Source organism: Lepidochelys kempii, chromosome 12, assembly GCF_965140285.1.
Source record: "Lepidochelys kempii isolate rLepKem1 chromosome 12, rLepKem1.hap1, whole genome shotgun sequence".
In the NCBI taxonomy this organism is placed as follows: Eukaryota; Metazoa; Chordata; order Testudines; family Cheloniidae; genus Lepidochelys; species Lepidochelys kempii.
In genome coordinates, this window is record NC_136391.1 from 18,506,752 (window position 1) to 18,526,098 (window position 19,347).

The 19,347-nt window shown below is 42.5% G+C and overlaps 1 protein-coding gene across 4 annotated transcripts in view; it reads right to left on the reverse strand.

The window, feature by feature from the left end:
* LONP2 (lon peptidase 2, peroxisomal) overlaps positions 1-19,347 on the reverse strand; it is a 114,595-nt gene that overhangs the window by 88,833 nt on the left and 6,415 nt on the right. For all 4 annotated transcript variants that reach the window (XR_012154484.2, XR_012154483.2, XM_073307718.2 and 1 more), the window contains exons 3-7: positions 17,783-17,914; positions 15,621-15,743; positions 14,406-14,569; positions 9,269-9,363; positions 3,329-3,587 (exon numbers count right to left, since the gene is read on the reverse strand). Coding sequence is in view for 2 of the 4 variants with exons in the window: in XM_073307718.2 (XP_073163819.1) it covers positions 3,329-3,587; positions 9,269-9,363; positions 14,406-14,569; positions 15,621-15,743; positions 17,783-17,914 (773 nt within the window). In the remaining 2 variants the exon portion in view is untranslated. The remainder of the gene's footprint in view (positions 1-3,328; positions 3,588-9,268; positions 9,364-14,405; positions 14,570-15,620; positions 15,744-17,782; positions 17,915-19,347) is intronic.

Here is a 19,347-nt window from a genome sequence, read left to right on the forward strand (position 1 = left end):
CAGACATATATTCCACGTACATGACTCATGAGCAGTACTCCAATCCAGAGGCGGGGCTCACAGTCTACTGAAATAAGGATTACAGGACCCCCTTCCAGGGCCTGTGTCTGCAGTAATAGCAAAGTGGTCCATAAATATATGTATGGACAACTACGTGACTGTCCTGAAAATAAGTATAGAAATTTCACTGAGGAACACTATTGACGTCGCTTGTGCTCTCATGGAGTGTGCCCGTACCCGCTGAGGAGGCATAGCCGAAGCTCTCATTATTCATCTAGAAGCAGTCTATGCACAGCCTGCTTGTCCCTTCATGGGGTCCACATATGACATGAACAGGCAAGGCGAAGCACAAAACCGTTTAGTCCTGTCTAGATAAAAGGCTAGATATCACTTGACATCCAGACTATGAAGGTGCTGTTCTTCCAGAGAGGAGTGTGGCTTAGGGGAAAAAAATACGTAAATATACCACCTGATTTAGATGAAACCAAGAGACCACCTTGGATAAAAATTTTGGGTGTGGTCACAGCATTTCCTTATCCTTGGAAAACTGAAGGTAAGGCAACTCAGCCATTACGGCCTGCAACTCACACACTCTTCTTCCAAAGTGATGGCTATCAGGAATGTAATTTTCTAAGACAGAAGGAGCAGTGGACAGGATGCAGGGGGCTCAGCTGGCGGGCCCATCAGAACTGCCAAAACTATGTTTGGGTTCCACAGGGGAACCAGTTCTCGGACCAGAGGATATAAGTGGAGGAGCCCCTTCAGAAATCTCATCACCATGGCACTGGAAAAAAAAAAAAAGGACTTCCCTTGAATCGGGGGATGCAATGCTGATATTGTTGCCAAATGCACTCTCAGAGTACTGAGCATAAGGCCCAACTTCTGAAGATGCAACAGGTACTCCAAGATGTCCTGGATGGAAGCCTCAGTCGATTGGTCTGTTGGCCAAGGACCACACAGAGAATCTCTTCCATTTCACTAAGCAGGCCATCCTAGTGAAGGACCTCTGACTATTGAGATGGACTTATTGGATGGACTCTGAGCAGTGCTCTTCCTCTTCACGTAGCCAATCAGCAGCCATGCCGTGAAGTGCAAGGAGCTGACTGCAGGATGGAGAGCGCGGCTGTGGTCCTGTGTGAGCAGGTCAGGGTGGAAAGGAAGCGGTATGGGAGGCTGAGCTGACAGAGCAAGGAAGTTCAAGAACCAGCCCTGACTTGCCCATACTGGAGCAATGAGGATGATCTTGACCCAATCCGCCTTGAGCTTGAGGATGACCTGCAGAATGATCAGAATGGAGGGAAGTGTACAGAAAACCCAGGGGACATCTGCAATGGAAAGCGTTGGAGAGGGAGACCAGACTGAGGGCCCCACCCCCAGTAGCACAATAGGCGACACTTTCTGTTTTCTCTCGTTGCAAACAGGTCAATCGCAGGGATGCCCAGACTTCCCTCTAATTTTTCCAATGCATGTACAGAATGAATTTTGTTATGTGAACCAATATGGAGAGGATGTGTGACACATCACCTCCATATTGATGCACATAACAACTTTCATGTGGTGGGGGTGGGGCTAAGGGCTCAGGCTGGGGGTGAGGCTCTGTGGTGGGGTCAGGGGTTTCGGGTGCCCAGGGGCTATGGTGGAGAGAGGACTGCCCCTAGCTCTCTCTCCCCGCAGCAGCACCTGGGCTGAGGGGGCAAATGTGCCTTTCCCCTCCTGCAGCAGGGCTGGGGCTGCGGCAGAGGGACCTCTACTCCCGGCAGGTCTGGGGCTGAGGCTGCGGTATAGGCACCTCTCCCCCGGTTGCAGCAGGTCCGGGATGGGTTGGGGCTGAGGGAGGGGCACCTCTGCCGCAGCAGGTCCGGGCAGGGCCTGGGTTGGTTTGGGGCCACGAGAGAGACGCCTCTCCCCCAGCCGCAGCAGGTCCCGGCTGGGGCTGGGCCGAGGGAGGGGCACCTCTCCCCCCGGCTGCAGCAGGTCCGGAGCTGGAGGAAAGGCATCTCTCCCCACTGCAGCCCTGAGCGCCTGTGCAGTGCTTACTAGGCTGCTGTACGGCTCCGCAGCTTAGAGGGAACTTAGGCTCCACATTGCGAAGACGACCCAGAGAACACTCTCCTCCCAAGCTCCTGAGTCTGCCGCTTAAACGATTTACAAATTGAATAGCGCTCTGTAAACTGTGGGCTTTGCCAAGACTAAGCAAGCATGCGTGAGGGGGGTCACTGTCGGGGATCACCCCTCCACATGAAGGACAGTGTTTAAACCCTGATGAGAGCATCACCGGGGAACATTAAGTATCAACTTACACTATTCTAACTACTAACACTAAATACATACAATAAGCTAGGCTAAGACGAAATGTGAGGTGGTGAGACTACAACCACACAGCTCCAACTCCAGTCATGGGTGGTGAGAACGAACTGAGGGGAGGTTGGGCAGTGCCGCTTCACATAGCCTGGGGAGGGGACACAGTTATGAGGCACAAGTGCCACCCCTCTACAGATACTTCTAGGCAAAAGTCTCTGGCATACTGGGCATTCACACACCTAAGTGGAGTACACATCTGCATCTACCCAAAGAATAAAAATGTTTATGAAGTAAATCACATGGTATTCATTTGGCATTTTGTTTAATACAATCTTTGTGGTCCTTTTAGTAGGGCAAATTGGAGCCACCCGGTAAGAATTGTTATGCCTGTGCAGGAGTTAGTCTACTGCAATTCAGTTCCAGCATGCACAGAGATGGGAGATAAGAGAGGGTTGAACTGAACAATGAAACAGTATTATGTCTCCCGCCCTCTTTTCCTTTTTAATTCCCTCTTATTACAATCTGGACGACCGCCCCCATAAACTGCCACCATTATGAGAACGCATTCTGGTATAGCAGTGTAACTCTCTGACAGATTAAGGAATAACCTTTGTTGATAATTTGATTTACCGCTAATTTTGTATTTTCACTCCTTAGGAATGCTCCGAAGCCACTACACCCTTGAGATCATTATATCAGAACTGTCTTTTTTTCCAGTACTGTTTCTGACATATGTTGATCCCAGACAACCACAAACTCTATCCACTATTCTTAAATTTTGAAAGAGTTCCAGATCTATCCATGATGTTACATACTATATGAGCTCTAATAACAAAGGACAACAGGAGCAGGTATAGATGACAAGCCCAGTCAGTCTTAACACTGAATGTCCTCAATTATTGTTTAATTTCCATCCTGTTGAGTGGGTGCCACAACCATGTTAAACCCCCTCTTAATAAAAAGAACATCAGTGAGAAAACAGGGGAGGGAGGGGGGGATTACCAGTATGAAACAAAGATAAAATTACCTGTGACCTCGAATGTCAGACTGATCACATACTCCTCCTAAGGCAATCCTATGGAACTCTCGGCCCAGGGTTTTCGCAACAGATCTTCCCACGCTAGTTTTACCGACTCCAGGGGGACCCACAAAACAAAGGATGGGTCCCTTTAGGTTGTTTTTAAGTTGTCTGACAGCTAAATACTCCAAAACTCTCTTCTTCAACTTCTCCATGGCATAATGATCATTGTCCAGAAGAATTCTAGCTGCACGAATATCCAGACGATCTGTCAAGTGTCAAGCACCAAAATAAGATCAGCATAATTTCCGTTTAAAGATTAAAGCATTGTTTCTGAAATACAAAGGATAAAATTTGTTTACTATGGCCACATTTCAGACTCTTTTCTGAGAGCAGCAAAATTACAGTTTTTCCTGCCTTGAAGAATTAAGATTCACCAAAAACGCCATAAAGAAAAGGAGTACTTGTGGCACCTTAGAGACTAGCCAATTTACACCATGACAGTGTTAAAAATCAATACAATCTCCCCCTTTCCTTTTGTAAAGAAATGTGCTAAAAAGGAAGCTAGATAGATCCTGGTACTGCAATATGGAGCTTTCACCTCTAGGTCATGGGTTCGAAATCTGACCCAGCTTGGTAGCAACAGTTATATGAGACCAGTTTGGTGACCCATATAAAATGAGTTGGTCTCTGTCCAACTGTAGGGACTTGGTTATCACACATCAAAAAAAAAAAAAATCTTTATTACGGTCTTGTTGGCAATCTCAGCAGAAAGGTCCTGGGCAGCGTCTCCCAAACAGATTATTCTGGGTGGTCTCAAAAGGTTCACAACCCAGGGAAAGAAAGAAACATATATGAGATTTCTTTCAGCACATAACTATCTAGACTCGGACGTCAACGCACAAATCTTTTGAAAATACCTCCAGCCAAAACTCTATAACATTAGACATGGAGTTTAAGCTTTGGAATAGAAGCCTTACTTATTTTACCTAAAGTGCCAAATTGTTATTCAGGGGCATGACATATGCATTGGCAAATACACTACCCTCAATAGTAAATCTGACTCAAGTGTGTGAATCTAAACTACGCACATATAAACTGTTATATCCCTCGGAATGCACAAATACAGGCAACTGCAGATGCAAATGATGGTTTATACGTTCACTCAATTCCAGCAACATTTGAAAATGCATTGAAACTCTAAAATGAACAAAGGCACATCCTGATCTTGCTCTAAGTGGAGTCAATGACAGAATCCCTCAATCAAAACAGATAGCCAAGGCAATGACTGATTTTTAAATTAAGTATCATATACATAATCTTACATCTACACCCAAGTTGTACTCAGCCACATGAGATTCAGGCAGTTTTACCTCCAGAATAATTTTCAATAAAAGGAATAAACCAGGCCCTGAATAAATAAGGCCCTGACTGTGCTTTTACTTACGCCAACACAAACTAAGAGTAATTTCAATTAAGTCAATGAAATAACAGCAGTATAAAACCAAAGATGGCAGAAGGAAGAGTCCTCTGGAAAGCTTTTAGGGTGTGTGTAGGATGTTTTTTTCCTGTAATGCTTTTACCTTAAGAATAAACGTGCTTACTTAGAAAGTGCTGTGTGGTAACTTGTAACTGCTGGCAATACACTGTTCATAGCCCTCGGAGAGAAAGCAAAGCATGGATCTGGCCTTCAGACAGAATGACTTGCTGGTGATGTCACAGTGTAAGGCAGGGAGCTGTGCAGCCTTAAACCTTCAGGTCAGAAGGGACAGCAGTGGGACAAGTGTCCCTAAACAGAAACACGTGATGACAGGAGACCTTAGACCTGAATGGGAACTATTGGAGTGGACCAAGAATTTGGGGGAGGATGGAGAGGTGGAAGATGCAAGTACAGTTATCCTGAAACTATGACACTCAGAAACAAACGAAGATGGAAAAAGCAGGAGGGACCATTCCAGAAGTGACAAATAAATGTCAAAGATTTTACAGCACTTGCTTTCTACTAGACATAGGCCTGATCTAGGACATCCTTATCCATATCTAACTTCCCCATGTGAAGAGATTTGGACCAAATCCAGGATTTTGCATGGAGCCCACCTCTACTATCTACCTCCAGTGACCTTGGGCTATAAGCTGTTAAACTCTCTTGAGCAGAACAAGATTCAGCAGGTTGGACAGAATGCCTCCAATTATTACCAACTTGTTTTAGGATGCATTAGCGATTCAACAATCAGTACTCTGCCCACCCCAGTTCTGAGCTAATGGCCTACATTGTTAAAGGCTGAAAATGGTGTATTGCAGCTGCCACCTTTTAAGAGAGATAAATTGGAGAGCCTGACCAGTTATCATCATTAAATTCCACTTTATGTAAGAGTTGAGATTTTACTCCAGTTTCCTGGCCAAATTCCAGACAGCTCCATTTGAATGGTGCATGAAGAGATTCCTTACATATCCCATGCCTATTTCACAGTAATGTGTTAACATTTATAAACCACTGAGTTCCTTGGACAAAAGCTGACATATAAGTATTATTATTGGCATGAAAAGCAAAGAGGCAACAACTGGAGAAAAAGCCAGAGAGAATATCTTCTGACAAAGTGCAGCGTTGCCACAGAAAGTGTTTTGACCATGGGCAAATAAATGTGTCAGTTCTGAGATACTATATATACACCACATATTCCCTTATGATGAAAAATATTTTACATTTAAAATGCATATACATTCTCTTTAAGAACCACGTGACATTTTCTTAAAAAGCCACCACGGTATTGAGCCATTAAAGAGGCAAAAATACTAGTATAATTGTATTTCTCAGGTTTCTAATACACTCCTGTGAATGTGTTACAGTGCATATAGGCACAGGATGTATGTGTACATACAGTACACTGCATGCCTGGATTGCAAAGCCAGCACATTTGTCCAAGCCATCTCCAGCATGGTGTCATTTTGAAAAGTAGAGAAGTAACAGATGTAGTTAAGCATTTCATCAGCAGAATTGAGAGACTCCTGTGGCTCAGATTGTAAATAAACTTCAAACAACACAGCATGCTTTGAAAACATTTATATTCCCAGGCAACTATTAAATATGAAAAAATCAGAGTACTGTATAGTAACATCAATAATGTAGTGAGATGTAGGGTTGTATAGTGTCAAAGTAAATGCAAGTTGATCGTGGTAGCTGAAAGAACCTTGCTAAGGGTATGTCTTCACTACCTGCCAGATCGACAGGCAGCGCTCGATCCAGCGGGGATCGATTTAGCGTGTCTAGCCTAGACGCGATAAATCAACCCCTAAGCGCTCTCCCATCGACTCCTATACTCCAGCGCCGCAAGAGGTGTAGGCAGAGTCAATGTGGAAGCGGCAGCAGTCGACTCACCATGGTGGAAACACCATGGTAAGTCGATCTAAATATGTCGACTTCAGCTACATTATTCATGTACCTGAAGTTGCGTAACTTAGATCGATCCCCCCCCATGTAGACCAGGGCTTAGTATTTTTTTCAATTTAGTTTTCGAACCACAAGTTTTTATTTAGAAAGATAAATTTATATTGCAACTGAAATTGTTCTTTTCTAGTTTTCAGTTGACTAACTTTCAGTCACTCTGTATTTAAAAACTAGATGAAATCACTACAAAGAACAACATATATATCACTCATACTAAAATATCCACTCTGGGCACTAGCCCCATCAGTGTCATCAGCCCAACTTTGTGAATGCATTAGCTGAAAGCTGCTGTAGAATCAGCAAATGGAGCACAGAACTCTAACCTACTAAAACATTTATTAGTAGAAATACTCTATATTCAGCTGAGCAATTCAAAGCAAACTCTCAGGACTTCAGAAGATCAGAACATAAGAAAGGCCATACTGGGTCAGACCAATGGCCCATCTAACCTAATATTCTGTCTTCCAACAGTAGTCAGTGCCAGATGTTTCAGAGGGAATGAACAATTTATTGAGTGATCCATCCCCTGTGCACCTTTACAGAGTATTTACTGTACACTCCCTTTTTCCCAATGTAGACTGAAAATATAATATTTGCTCAACACAGACAATTAATTTTAAAGTGCCTCGATCCAAAACAGACTCTGAGAGGCTGACTTTTAAGGCTATGTCCACACTATGAGTTAGAGGTGCGATTCCCATTCTCACGTACACATGCTCAGACTCTCTCTCATCGAGCTAGTGCAGTTATAAACAGCAGTATGGCAACGGTAGTATGGATAGCGGCAGCAGAGGCATGGCTTACCCATACCAACTACTTACCCACCAGTTTCAGGCAGGTCTGCACTCAGCACATGCCTCCACTGCTGCTGCCAGTGGCACCACGGCTAAACTATACTCATGCTAATGCAACTATCTGTACACGAGCAGGGGAACTCATATCCCTAGCTCACAGTGTAGACGTGGCCTTTGCATTGCAGTCTCAAACTACTGGAATAAACTAACTAACTGTTTCACTTTAACAGGCATCAGCAATGTCTAGGTTTTAGAAACTTTTGATCTCTTGAGTAACACTGTCAACACCAAAAAAGCTGAATGATTTTCTGATGTTTTAACTATGAACAGCTGATGCAACAGTTTCTGCCTACAATAATGCTACCATGTTTAACAGCATGTAAATTAGCATGTATTGTAACACGGTTCACCTAAGCCATGAGTGACCCACATTCTGCTGTTTATACCACACAGAACATGTTCTGGAGTAAGACTGTCAACTGTTCTCCTATTGGAACCCTGATGAAAACAAGATATACATCACATGGAGCTCTCTCAGTAACCAAATATTTAAATAAAAATTCAGAAAGGAAACAGATTTCTTTGTCAAACTTCTGAGAGGTTCCTACAAAAATGTTGAAACACAATTACGTTACAAAACAGTAGAAACTACCTTGTCAGGCTTCATTTAAATCAGTGGCTCTCAACCTTTCCAGACTACTGTACCCCTTTCAAGAGTCAGATTTGTCCTGCATACCCCCAAGTTTCACCTCATTTAAAAACTACTTTCTTACAAAATCAGAAACAAAACAAAAAAAAAAAAGGGTCCCAGCACACTATTACTGAAAAATTACTTACTTTCTCATTTTTACCATAGAATTATAAAATAAATCAGTTTGAATATAAATATTGTACTTACATTTCACTGTATAATATATAGAGTAGTATAAACAAATCATTGTCTGTATGAAATTTTAGTTTGTACTCACTTTGCTAGTGCTTTTTTTTGTAGCCTGTTGTAAAACTAGGCAAATATCTAGATGAGTTGATGTACCTGCTTGAAGACCCCTACGCATCCCTGGTTGAGAACCACTGATTTAAATAATAGACCTATTTCCTCAGCTGTTTGCATATCTTCAGTGGTGCTTAAAGCAACAAGGAGACACACAAGGCAAAACCACATTGGCTTCAGTTCTTCATAAAGAAGTCATCTGGTCTAAAGTTTTGCTGTTTTGGGGTGGGAGGGGTTGTTTAAGGAAAATGAGTGAGTGCCAAATGTAAATTCATTAAACAGGCAGAACAGAATATGCTGTAAATTTCTAAGAGAATATCAACAATAATCACTTAAAAAAATTAACCTACATGCTTTAATGACTTTACAATGTGAAAAATCTAAGGAAAAACAAAATACATGACATCAATAAAAAAAAAAAAATTAGGCAGCGATCAGATCAAATCCTTTCGCTCCGTGATCCTCTAATCATCATTTTCCTGATGTACATGTGAATTACATTTATATTTCATAGCCACTTGATTCGTTTTACCGGGTTAAGAATAATTTATTTTAAAAACCAAATTAGCACATTAATGTTATTTCTGCTATCAGACCATGCAACAAGAATTTACAAGACAGACCCAGTTAGGTACCACAGTATTTAATTGTCAGATACTTTTCCTGGAATTTCTCTATGACAGACAATCAGCACCAAAGAAGGTCTAACATGCATTTACCTTTTGTACTTTTGTTCCATGGAAGTTCCACCATTAGTTCCAAATAATTTCTGGTCAAGGCATATTCTGGCATTGATGGAGGCATTTTCTTTAATCTGAAAGTACATATATTTAGTAGATGTGTGTATCAAAGAGATAGTAAGTTTGAGCTGAGAGTTTTTCCTCCTGCCACAAAATCTGTATCTGGTACATGGAGGTCCACAGCATTCCTATTTACTACACTGAAACTCTTAATGCTAAGAAATGAAGCAGAGTACTGTTGCATGAATTATAAGATTGTGGGAGGGGTTTCTGATTTGGGACTGAACTGGAAAAACCTGAACAACGTTTCAGTTCGATTCTAACCAAAACTGAAATATCACACACTTTCGCAGAAAGTAAACCAAAACAAAACAACCCAACATTTTTGTTTAGTCTTCAGCTTTAAAAAAAAAAAAAAAAAAAACCAACCACCTTTTTTGTTTTTAAATGAATATAGCTAAATTTCTAAATGAAACATTGTTTCAAAATGGTTACAGTTATTTATTTCGACTATTTTTTTTTATATATTTTTTTAAAGCGAAAGCTATTTGTCAAATTCCACCTGAATTTGCAAATAGTTATGATGCCCCCGGAAATGTATTTTCTAACAAATTTAATATTTACCAAAATAATTCACCCAGACTTATTGTGAGTCATGCATGAAAACAGCATCTTTGTGTAACTAGCACAAACCCAAGCAGAGGCTCTCTCTCATATTTACATTACATTACATTGATGAGAAATCTCAGAAAAAAAAATATTAACCAGACGTGCCATATTGCTGAAGGTGTCAAAAAAGTCTCTAGTGTTTATGCACCACCTGTGCCCAATAGTCAGGTACCTCCCTGAGCCAAGACTGGGCAGTAGTACTATCACTAGATATTCTTTTATCTCTGTTTTTCAAGACCTCACTAACATATACCCATCCTGAATCTGTTCTTGAATAGCTGCAGCGATGGAGCCTTGATCATCTTTCTTGGCACCTATTCTACTGCACATCTTTGAAAAAAAAAAATAATAATTCACCTGAATCTAGTTCAAAATCTTCTATTATTAGCTGTATGCAGGTCCAAATGGAATGCAGATGCAACTTAGTAGCTGTACCTCTAAGTAACGGACTGTGAGCAAAAAATCGGGTTGTCAGACATGTCACCAACTGAGGTATTTTACCCACAATTCTTTCTGGAGTGTGCAAAAATGCAGGTGCAAAAAAAAAAAAAAAAAAAAGAGGCAGAACATCAGCCCTTTAGAAATGTACCCTGAAAAGTTTCCATCCTTATTTCTACCTTAATGGATTTTTATTTATGTATCATTTTTATCTATAACCTTATTGAAATGATAGCAAGCTGTTAACCACTGCATTTTCTTTATCTACTAATTAATTTAGAAACCTCAAGTATGACTGCTCAGAGCTCCGGTATGAAACTGCAGAAAAACCTGAGAGTCTCTGGATTAAGTTTAGAAGTGTGAGCAACAAGGGTGATGCTGTGGTGGGAGTCTGCTATAGATCACCAGACCAGGAGGATGAGGTGGATGAGGCTTTCTTCGGGCAACTAACGGAAGTTACTAGATCGCAGGCCCTGGTTCTCATGAGAGACTTCAATCACCCTGATATCTGCTGGGAGAGCAATATAGTGGTGCACAGACAATCCAAGAAGTTTTTGGAAAATGTAGGGAACAATTTCCTGGTGCAACTACTGGAGGAACCAACCAGGGGCTGTTATCCTCTTGACCCGCTGCTCACAAACCGGGAAGAATTAGTAGGGGAAGCTAAAGTGGATGGGAACCTGGGAGGCAGTGACCATGAGATGGTCGAGTTCAGGATCCTGACACAAGGAAGAAAGGAGAGCAGCAGAATACGATCCCTGGACTGCAGAAAAGAACTGATGGGCAGGATCCCCTGGGAGAATAACATGAGGGGGAAAGGAGTCCAGGAGAGCTGGCTGTATTTTAAAGAATCCTTATTGAGGTTACAGGAACAAACCATCCCGATGTGTAGAAAGAATAGTAAATATGGCAGGTGACCAGCTTGGTTTAACAATGAAATCCTTGCTGATCTTAAACACAAAAAAGAAGCTTACAAGAAGTGGAAGATTGGACAAGTGACCAGGGAGGAGTATAAAAATATTGCTCAGGCATGCAGGAGTGAAATCAGGAAGGCCAAATCACACCTGGAGCTGCAGCTAACAAGAGATGTTAAGAGTAACAAGAAGGGTTTCTTCAGGTATGTTAGCAACAAGAAGAAAGTCAAGGAAAGTGTGGGCCCCTTACTGAATGAGGGAGGCAACCTAGTGACAGAAGATGTGGAAAAAGCTAATGTACTCAAAGCTTTTTTTGCCTCTGTCTTCACGAACAAGGTCAGCTCCCAGACTACTGCACTGGGCAGCACAGCATGGGGAGGAGGTGACCAGCCCTCTGTGGAGAAAGAAGTGGTTCTGGACTATTTAGAAAAGCTGGACGAGCACAATTCGATGGGGTCGGATGCGCTGCATCTGAGAGTGCTAAAGGAGTTGGTGGATGTGATTGCAGAGCCATTGGCCATTATCTTTGAAAACTCTTGGCGATCGGGGGAGGTCCCAGATGACTGGAAAAAGGCTAATGTAGTGCCCATCTTTAAAAAAAGGGAAAGAGGAAGATCGAGGGAGCTACAGGCCAGTCAGCCTCACCTCAGTCCCTGGAAAAATCTTCGGAGCAAGTCCTCAAGGAATCAATTCCGAAGCACTTAGAGGAAAGTGATCAGGAACAGTCAGCATGGATTCACCAAGGGCAAGTCATGCCTGACTGATCTAATTGCCTTCTATGACGAGATAACTGGTTCTATGGATGAGGGGAAAGCAGTGGATGCGTTATTCCTTGACTTTAGCAAAGCTTTTGATACGGTCTCCCGCAGTATTCTTGCCAGCAACTTAAAGAAGTATGGGCTGGATGAATGGACTACAAGGTGGATAGAAAGCTGGCTAGATCAGTGGGCACAATGGGTAGCGATCAGTGGCTCCATGTCTAGTTGGCAGCCAGTATCGAGCGGAGTGCCCCAAGGGTCGGTCCTGGGGCCAGTTTTGTTCAGTATCTTCATAAATGATCTGGAGGATGGCGTGGACTGTACCCTCAGCAAGTTTGCTGAGGACACTCGACTGGGAGGAGCGGTAGGTACGCTGGAGGGTAGGGATAGGATACAGAGTGCCCGAGACAAATGGGAGGATTGGGTCAAAAGAAATCTGATGAAGTTCAACGAGGACAAGTGCAGAGTCCTGCACTTAGGATAGAAGAATCCCATGCACCGTTACAGACTAGAGACCGAATGGCTTGGCAGCAGTTCTGCAGAAAAGGACCTAGGGGTTACAGTGGACGAGAAGCTGGATATGCGTCAACAGTGTGCCCTTGTTGCCAAGAAGGCTAACGGCATTTTGGGATGTATATATAGGGGTATTGCCAGCAGATCGAGGGACATGATCGTTCCCCTCTATTCAACATTGGTGAGGCCTCATCTGGAATACTGTGTCCAGTTTTGGGCCCCACACTATAAGAAGGATGTGGAAAAATTGGAAAGCATCCAGCGGAGGGCAACAAAAATGATTAGGGGACTGGAACACATGACTTATGAGGAGAGGCTGAGGGAACCGGGATTGTTTAGTCTCCAGAAGAGAAGAATGAGGGGGGATTTGATAGCTGCTTTCAGCTACCTGAAAGGGGGTTCCAAAGAGGATCTAGACTGTTCTCAGTGGTAGCAGATGACAGAACAAGGAGAAATGGTCTCAAGTTGCAGTGCAGGAGGTTTAGGTTGGATATTAGGAACAACTTTTTCACTAGGAGGGTGGTGAAGCACTGGAATGCGTTACCTAGGGAGGTGGTGGAATCTCCTTCCTTTGAGATTTTGAAGGTCAGGCTTGACAAAGCCCTGGCTGGGATTATTTTGTTGGGGATTGGTCCTGCTTTGAGCATGGGGTTGGACTAGATGACCTCCTGAGGTCCCTTCCAACCCTGATATTCTGTGATTCTATGATTGTAATTTCCTATTTTAATAAAGAGAAATAGATGCCTAGAAGCCAAAAGTGTTCCACAGTACAGTGTCTTTCAAAGTTCAGGTCACGACCCAGTACTGAGCTGTGGCATGTAAGGCACTGGGTCGCCTTGCTCAGCAACCAGGGATCCTAGCAGCTCTGGTCAGCACCACTGACTAGGACATTAAAAGTCCCGTCGGTGGTGCTGCCCAGCTAAGGCAGGGTAGGGCCTACCTGTGCCAACACCGTGTTGCGCCCCAGAAGCAGCCAATGGGGGGCCACGGGGCTCCACGTGCTGCCCCCGCCCCGAGCACCGGCTCCGCACTTGCTGAGGGGGGCAGTGCCTGTGGGTGAAAGCTGCACGGAGCCGCTTGCGCGCCTCCTCCTAGGAGCTGGACCTCCTGCTAGCTTCTTCTGGGGTGCAGCATGGTCCGTGGTGCCAGTACAGGCAGGAAGTCTGCCTCTGCCCCCGGCTGCACCGCTGACCAGGAGCTGCTGGAGCTAAGTCCACACCCCAATCCCCTGCCCCAGCCCTGAGACCTCCCCAAACCTGGAACCCCTTCCTGATCCCCAAATCCCTCATCCCCAGCCCTACCCCAGAGCTTGCACCACCAACCCAGAGCCCTGACCCCCTCCAGCACCCCAACCCCCTGCTCCAGCCCTGAGCCCCCCCCAACCCCAGAGTCCCTCCCACACCCCAAACCCCTCATCCCCAGCTCCACTGGATCACGGGCATCAACAATTTTCTTCAACTGGTTCCCCAGAAAAAAAGTTTGAAAACCACTGCCCGACTAGATAGAGTACTTGACTGGGACTCAGGAGACCTAGATTCCAATCCCAGATTGTCCACTGGCCTGCTAGGTGACTTTGGGTAAGTCACTTCACCTCTCCTTGCCTCCTTTTCTCCACTATAAAAGGAGGATAATGAGACTTGCCTTCATTGTAAAGTAAAGTAGTGAGATCTCCTGATGAAAAGTATTATATGTGAGTATTATAGGACAGGCTTGTGGCATCAGCTATTATTAAGGCCTGCCTCAACACTTACAATTATAGGAGATTTAAAGTCAATTAATAAACATTTGAAAACCTCAATATATTACAGAGATTTTATCACCTACCTTTTTATTTCTTTTACACAAACTTTAAGAGCTTGCTCTGGCATACTGGATGTTCTAATTTTCTTTTCTAGCATGACAATGTCATCATGATCTTCATCCTCCTCTTCATCTTCTGCAGTCCCTGGAATGTGACCGATCCTCCGAATAGGACGAATAGCTACAACCTAAGAAGCGGAAAACAGAAGCACAGAATGGCGCACAAATATCTTTTGGAAAATAAGCTGTGGCTTAAACTGAAGTCAACGGCTTGATGCATAATTTATTGGGTGACGTTGTTTGGCTTATCTTACACTGAAAGTCAGACTAGATAGATAGCTATAATGGTCTCTTCTAGTATTAAAAATCTTTGACTTTATTAACCTGTTCTAAATATGATCTCATGATTATTAAAGTAAAGAAACATATTTCTCTTACGGTACCTGTTTACAAAAATACACTAATTAACCAGCCATACCTATTGGATACTAGAAAACAAGAAAGAAATTTGAAGGTGTTATTAATTATAGTTTTAAAAGCTTTGCATTATAGCACACAGTAATAATTGAATAAGACTAATCTTCACAGTGAGTAAATAGGGCTCTTACTTTTTACCCCTCAATTCCCATAAAAGTAATTGTTCATCATTAAACATGGTTGTATATATACTACACATGATCATAGCTCATAGAGCCGAGATGTGATCAGACTACCATGTTTTGGAAAACTACAGGTCTCAATGCTTGTTTCACTCATGTATAAAACACCCATTTCAGAAGTAACAATTTTATTCTCATACTTTTGGATAATTAAGGTCACATTCTGAAAGAGGCCTCAACATGAGTTTTAAAACTGTACTCAATTTTTCACTTTTAAAGTTTTAGATAGTGGAAACAGAATTTGCACACGCAAATTGGGTCATGATATGATTCTGTTGTTTAAGCCAATTTGTTTTTTTTAAATGGATGTCAAATGTGCTTAAAGCCTTTGCTTAGGTGCTTTAATATAGATTAGAAAAAATCTAAATAAATAGCCATCTTGTACAGAATATGGGATTTGGATGTTTTATACAGGTTATTACCTGGATATGAAAAATTATGGTCACAGAAATTAAATGTGAATGATTGTGGGTTCAAATTTAGGTGTCATTTTTGAAAATGAGACCCTATATTTAATTAAATTATTCATCTCTGCCAAACCATGGAGTGTACTTGAGAAGCCGTATTTAAAAGTCCATACCCTTTTATCATCATCCTGTTTGCGTTTTCTGGTTTTCTGAAGCAGCTTCAGGCCTTCAATCTGTCTAACAAGCAATGGTATAGTCATCTTGAATCGCTCCTCCAGGCTAACAGCATCTAAAATCTGACAGCAGAAAATGAGAGTGAAAACAGTTAACAGTATTTCTCTGTACCATTTAGAGGATAGTCTATAAGTAATGATAGCACACAGATTTTCTCTCGGTTAATGATGCATTGTTATCAGAGTTCTGAAGTAGACAGTTTGCAAAAAAAAATATGAAAGCAGTTTTTAGTAACAGCAGAGTGGAATATAAGGCTCCTATCTCAGATGTGTGAAATGACTTCAGAGTTTGGGTTGTGCTTTGTGTTTGTTGTTAAGAAGGCCACAAAAGCAACTGGAAGCACACAGTGTAAGAGGTGAACAAGGAAAGTAGACAATACATAATGTGTATGTTTACACAGCAGCTGGGAAGATGTTTCCCAGCACAAGCAGACAGACATGCATAGCTCTGCTCAAACTAGCATGCAAAAAAATAGAGCAGCAGGGACAGCAGAGGTGGCTGCTTGAGTTACCCATCCAAAAACAATCCTGCCCAACCCCCTGCGTACATACTCGGGTAACTAGCCTAAGCCACCCCACAAGCTACTGAGGCCACTCAGCTATTTTTAGCACTTTATCTTGAGTAGAGCTATGCATGTCTGTCTGCCTAAGATGGAAAGCATCATCCCAGCTACTGTGTAGACATAAACAATGAAAGTAGAGGAAACCTTCAAAAAAAGAGAGACAAGGGCAGTGTTGCTAGTTGAAATAACTGTGTATTTAATACCTTATTTTCTTTTGCTGACAGGTACCTGCTTTAAGGAAATTCCCAGAGAAAAGGCAGCGAAATTTCTGGCACAATTCTATGTTACCAAGTTTTAAACACACAACTGAAAAGGTTCAAAGGGCACTATAATTCTAAGGCTAGCATCAAAAGACTTCTACTAATTACTCTGGCATGGCTATGGAACTGGAAGAAAAGGAAAACTGCTCTTATCCTGCCTCTCTTTTTAATGTGCCTCATTAATGAGGTGCATATCCTGCAGCAAACCAGTATCAGCAGTCATTTCTCAATTATTAAACCTGGAGGAAGGACTTAGCCTTCTGAGAAAAACCACGAGATAGATGATCCCTTCCTTCTCCAGCAGTCTCAGAAACCCCTCCTTCTCTCCTCTGGTTTCTTTTCCAATCGCATTTATTACTTCATTTTCATTTTGAATTCCAAGTCTGTTCACACTGATCATGTGCATGTTTGGGCACCACATCTCTTATTAGGCAATCAAAGCTTATAATGGCTTGCTGCCACCCCAAGACAGGACTTGCAACGTTGGCAGGATTAAAAATGCAGAGATTTACTAATCTGCACAGATTACTAAACAGCTAGGGGGGTGGCAATGAAGACAACCATGGGCCAATTAGGAGTTCCTATCCCCACACTCAGCAATGCCCTGAAATACATTTAATATCCTCCTCCCCTTCCTGCTGGAGCTGGGTCACTAGGAAAGGTGGGGCCAAGCTCTCACTGCTCCTTCAGGCATACTAAAGCCAAAGAAGTACAAGTAACATGACTGCTAGTCTGAAACAGGCAGGTGGATTTCTGAAAAGCCACCTTTTCTACAATCTTTTTGGTGCTGTCTCCTACTCTATGCTTCCCACTGCATTCAGATGGCCAGGAAGCAAGTAAAAGACAGCTGTTGGCTCCCTCCATCGACTCTACTTGCAATGACAACTGTAGGGAGCAGAGCTAAGGACTGCCCTATCTTTCCTTTGCACAAGAACCAGCTGCACTCTGTCCTTCAACTTCAGATCAGTAACTGGACTCCTATTTGGCCTGCCATGAGAGCAGAGAAAGTCTGGCCCTGTCTCACATAGGAGGAGGAACAGCACAATCAGTAACCCAGCTAAACTAGGCCCGAGGCCAACATGGTGTTGATTTATCATCATGACTGTCACGTGAAATACACCAGCCAGCCCATGGCAGTACAAGCAAAACCTTGTTACTCAGCCCTTCAGTAAACAGAACACATTTGTTTGAGTGATTATGAAGTTACCTAGTAGTGGATTGAACTGTAAGTACTAAACCCTTGGTTCCCCTGGAAGTTTAAGGCAGAAGTATACAGTACCTGCAGCTTTTCTTGGTTGGTTGTGCGGATGATTGAAGTCAGTACATCTGGTAAAGCTTCTCTAGGCAGATTGTCTAAAAGATGTCTCAGCTTAGCAACTGCAGGGACAGACATATCCAACATTTCAACCAGCTGTAAGGAGGAAACAAGAAAGTGAGAATAATTTTCAGTATTCCCTGGTGTTTCTTTATGTGGAAAAAAAAAAACAAAAAAAAAAAAAACAGTTGTCCAGATTTTATTATTAAGGTGAACATCCACAAACTGAGAAATAATTGCATCTTTGAAAGGAAGAGATTTCTATTTGCATAACCAAAACAGCACTTTTAAACACTCAGCAAAAAGAACTAAAAGGCATTAAATTAACCCCATCTACCAGGACTGTCAAAACTTCAGTTTCTTTGCTTGCTTGTTTGAGACTGTCAAGGTTCCTTCCTCACTCTGAACTCTAGGGTGCAGATGTGGGGACCTGCATGAAAAACCCCCTAAGCTTATTTTTACCAGCTTAGGTTAAAACTTCCCCAAGGTACAAACTATTTTACCTTTTGCCCTTGGACTTTATTGCTGCCACCACTGAGCGTCTAACAGGGAAAGAGCCCGCTTGGAAATGTCTTTCCCCTAAAAATCCTCCCAAACCCTACACCCCCTTTCCTGGGGAAGGCTTGATAAAAGTCCTCACCAATTTGCATAGGTGAACACAGACCCAAACCCTTGGATCTTAAGAACAATGAAAAAGCAATCAGGTTCTTAAACGAAGACTTTTAATTGAAGAAAAAGTAAAAGAATCACCTCTGTAAAATCAGGATGGTAAATACCTTACAGGGTAATCAGATTCAAAACATAGAGAATCCCCCTACGCAAAACCTTAAGTTACAAAAAGACACAAAAACAGGAACATACCTTCCATTCAGCACAGCTTCTTTTATCAGCCATTTAAACAAAACAGAATCTAACGCATATCTAGCTAGATTACTTACTAAGTTCTAAGACTCCATTCCTTTTCTGTTCCTGGCAAAAACAACACACAGACAGAGAGAACCTTTGTTTCTCCCCCGCTCCAGCTTTGAAAGTATCTTGTCTCCTCATTGGTCATTTTGGTCAGGTGCCAGCGAGGTTATCCTAGCTTCTTAATCCTTTACAGGTGAAAGGGTTTTTCCTCTGGCCAGGAGGGATTTTAAAGGTGTTTACCCTTCCCTTTATACTTATGACAGAGACAGACTAGGCCTGATGCTGCTTAACTTGTGAAATTTAACAAGATCACAGCCTAGGTGCTGCAGTTAAATAATCCCAGGCATTTTAGTAGTGCTGTGCATCGGAGCTATGTAAATCTTAAATGCACCTTAATATAATAGGTTCTGACGGAACAAACTTGACTATTGACCCTAAATATTATTATAGTTCTTAGTGCTTTCCTCAACCTCTTTTATTCAGTGTTAGAAAGGAAGAAAGCACAAAAACTCTCCCATTCACATTGTACCAGATCTTCTTGATCCCATAAAATGTGATTAGAACAGTTATGATACTTTCTCTGACATCTCAGATTTGTGCATCCCTCAGACAAAATAATA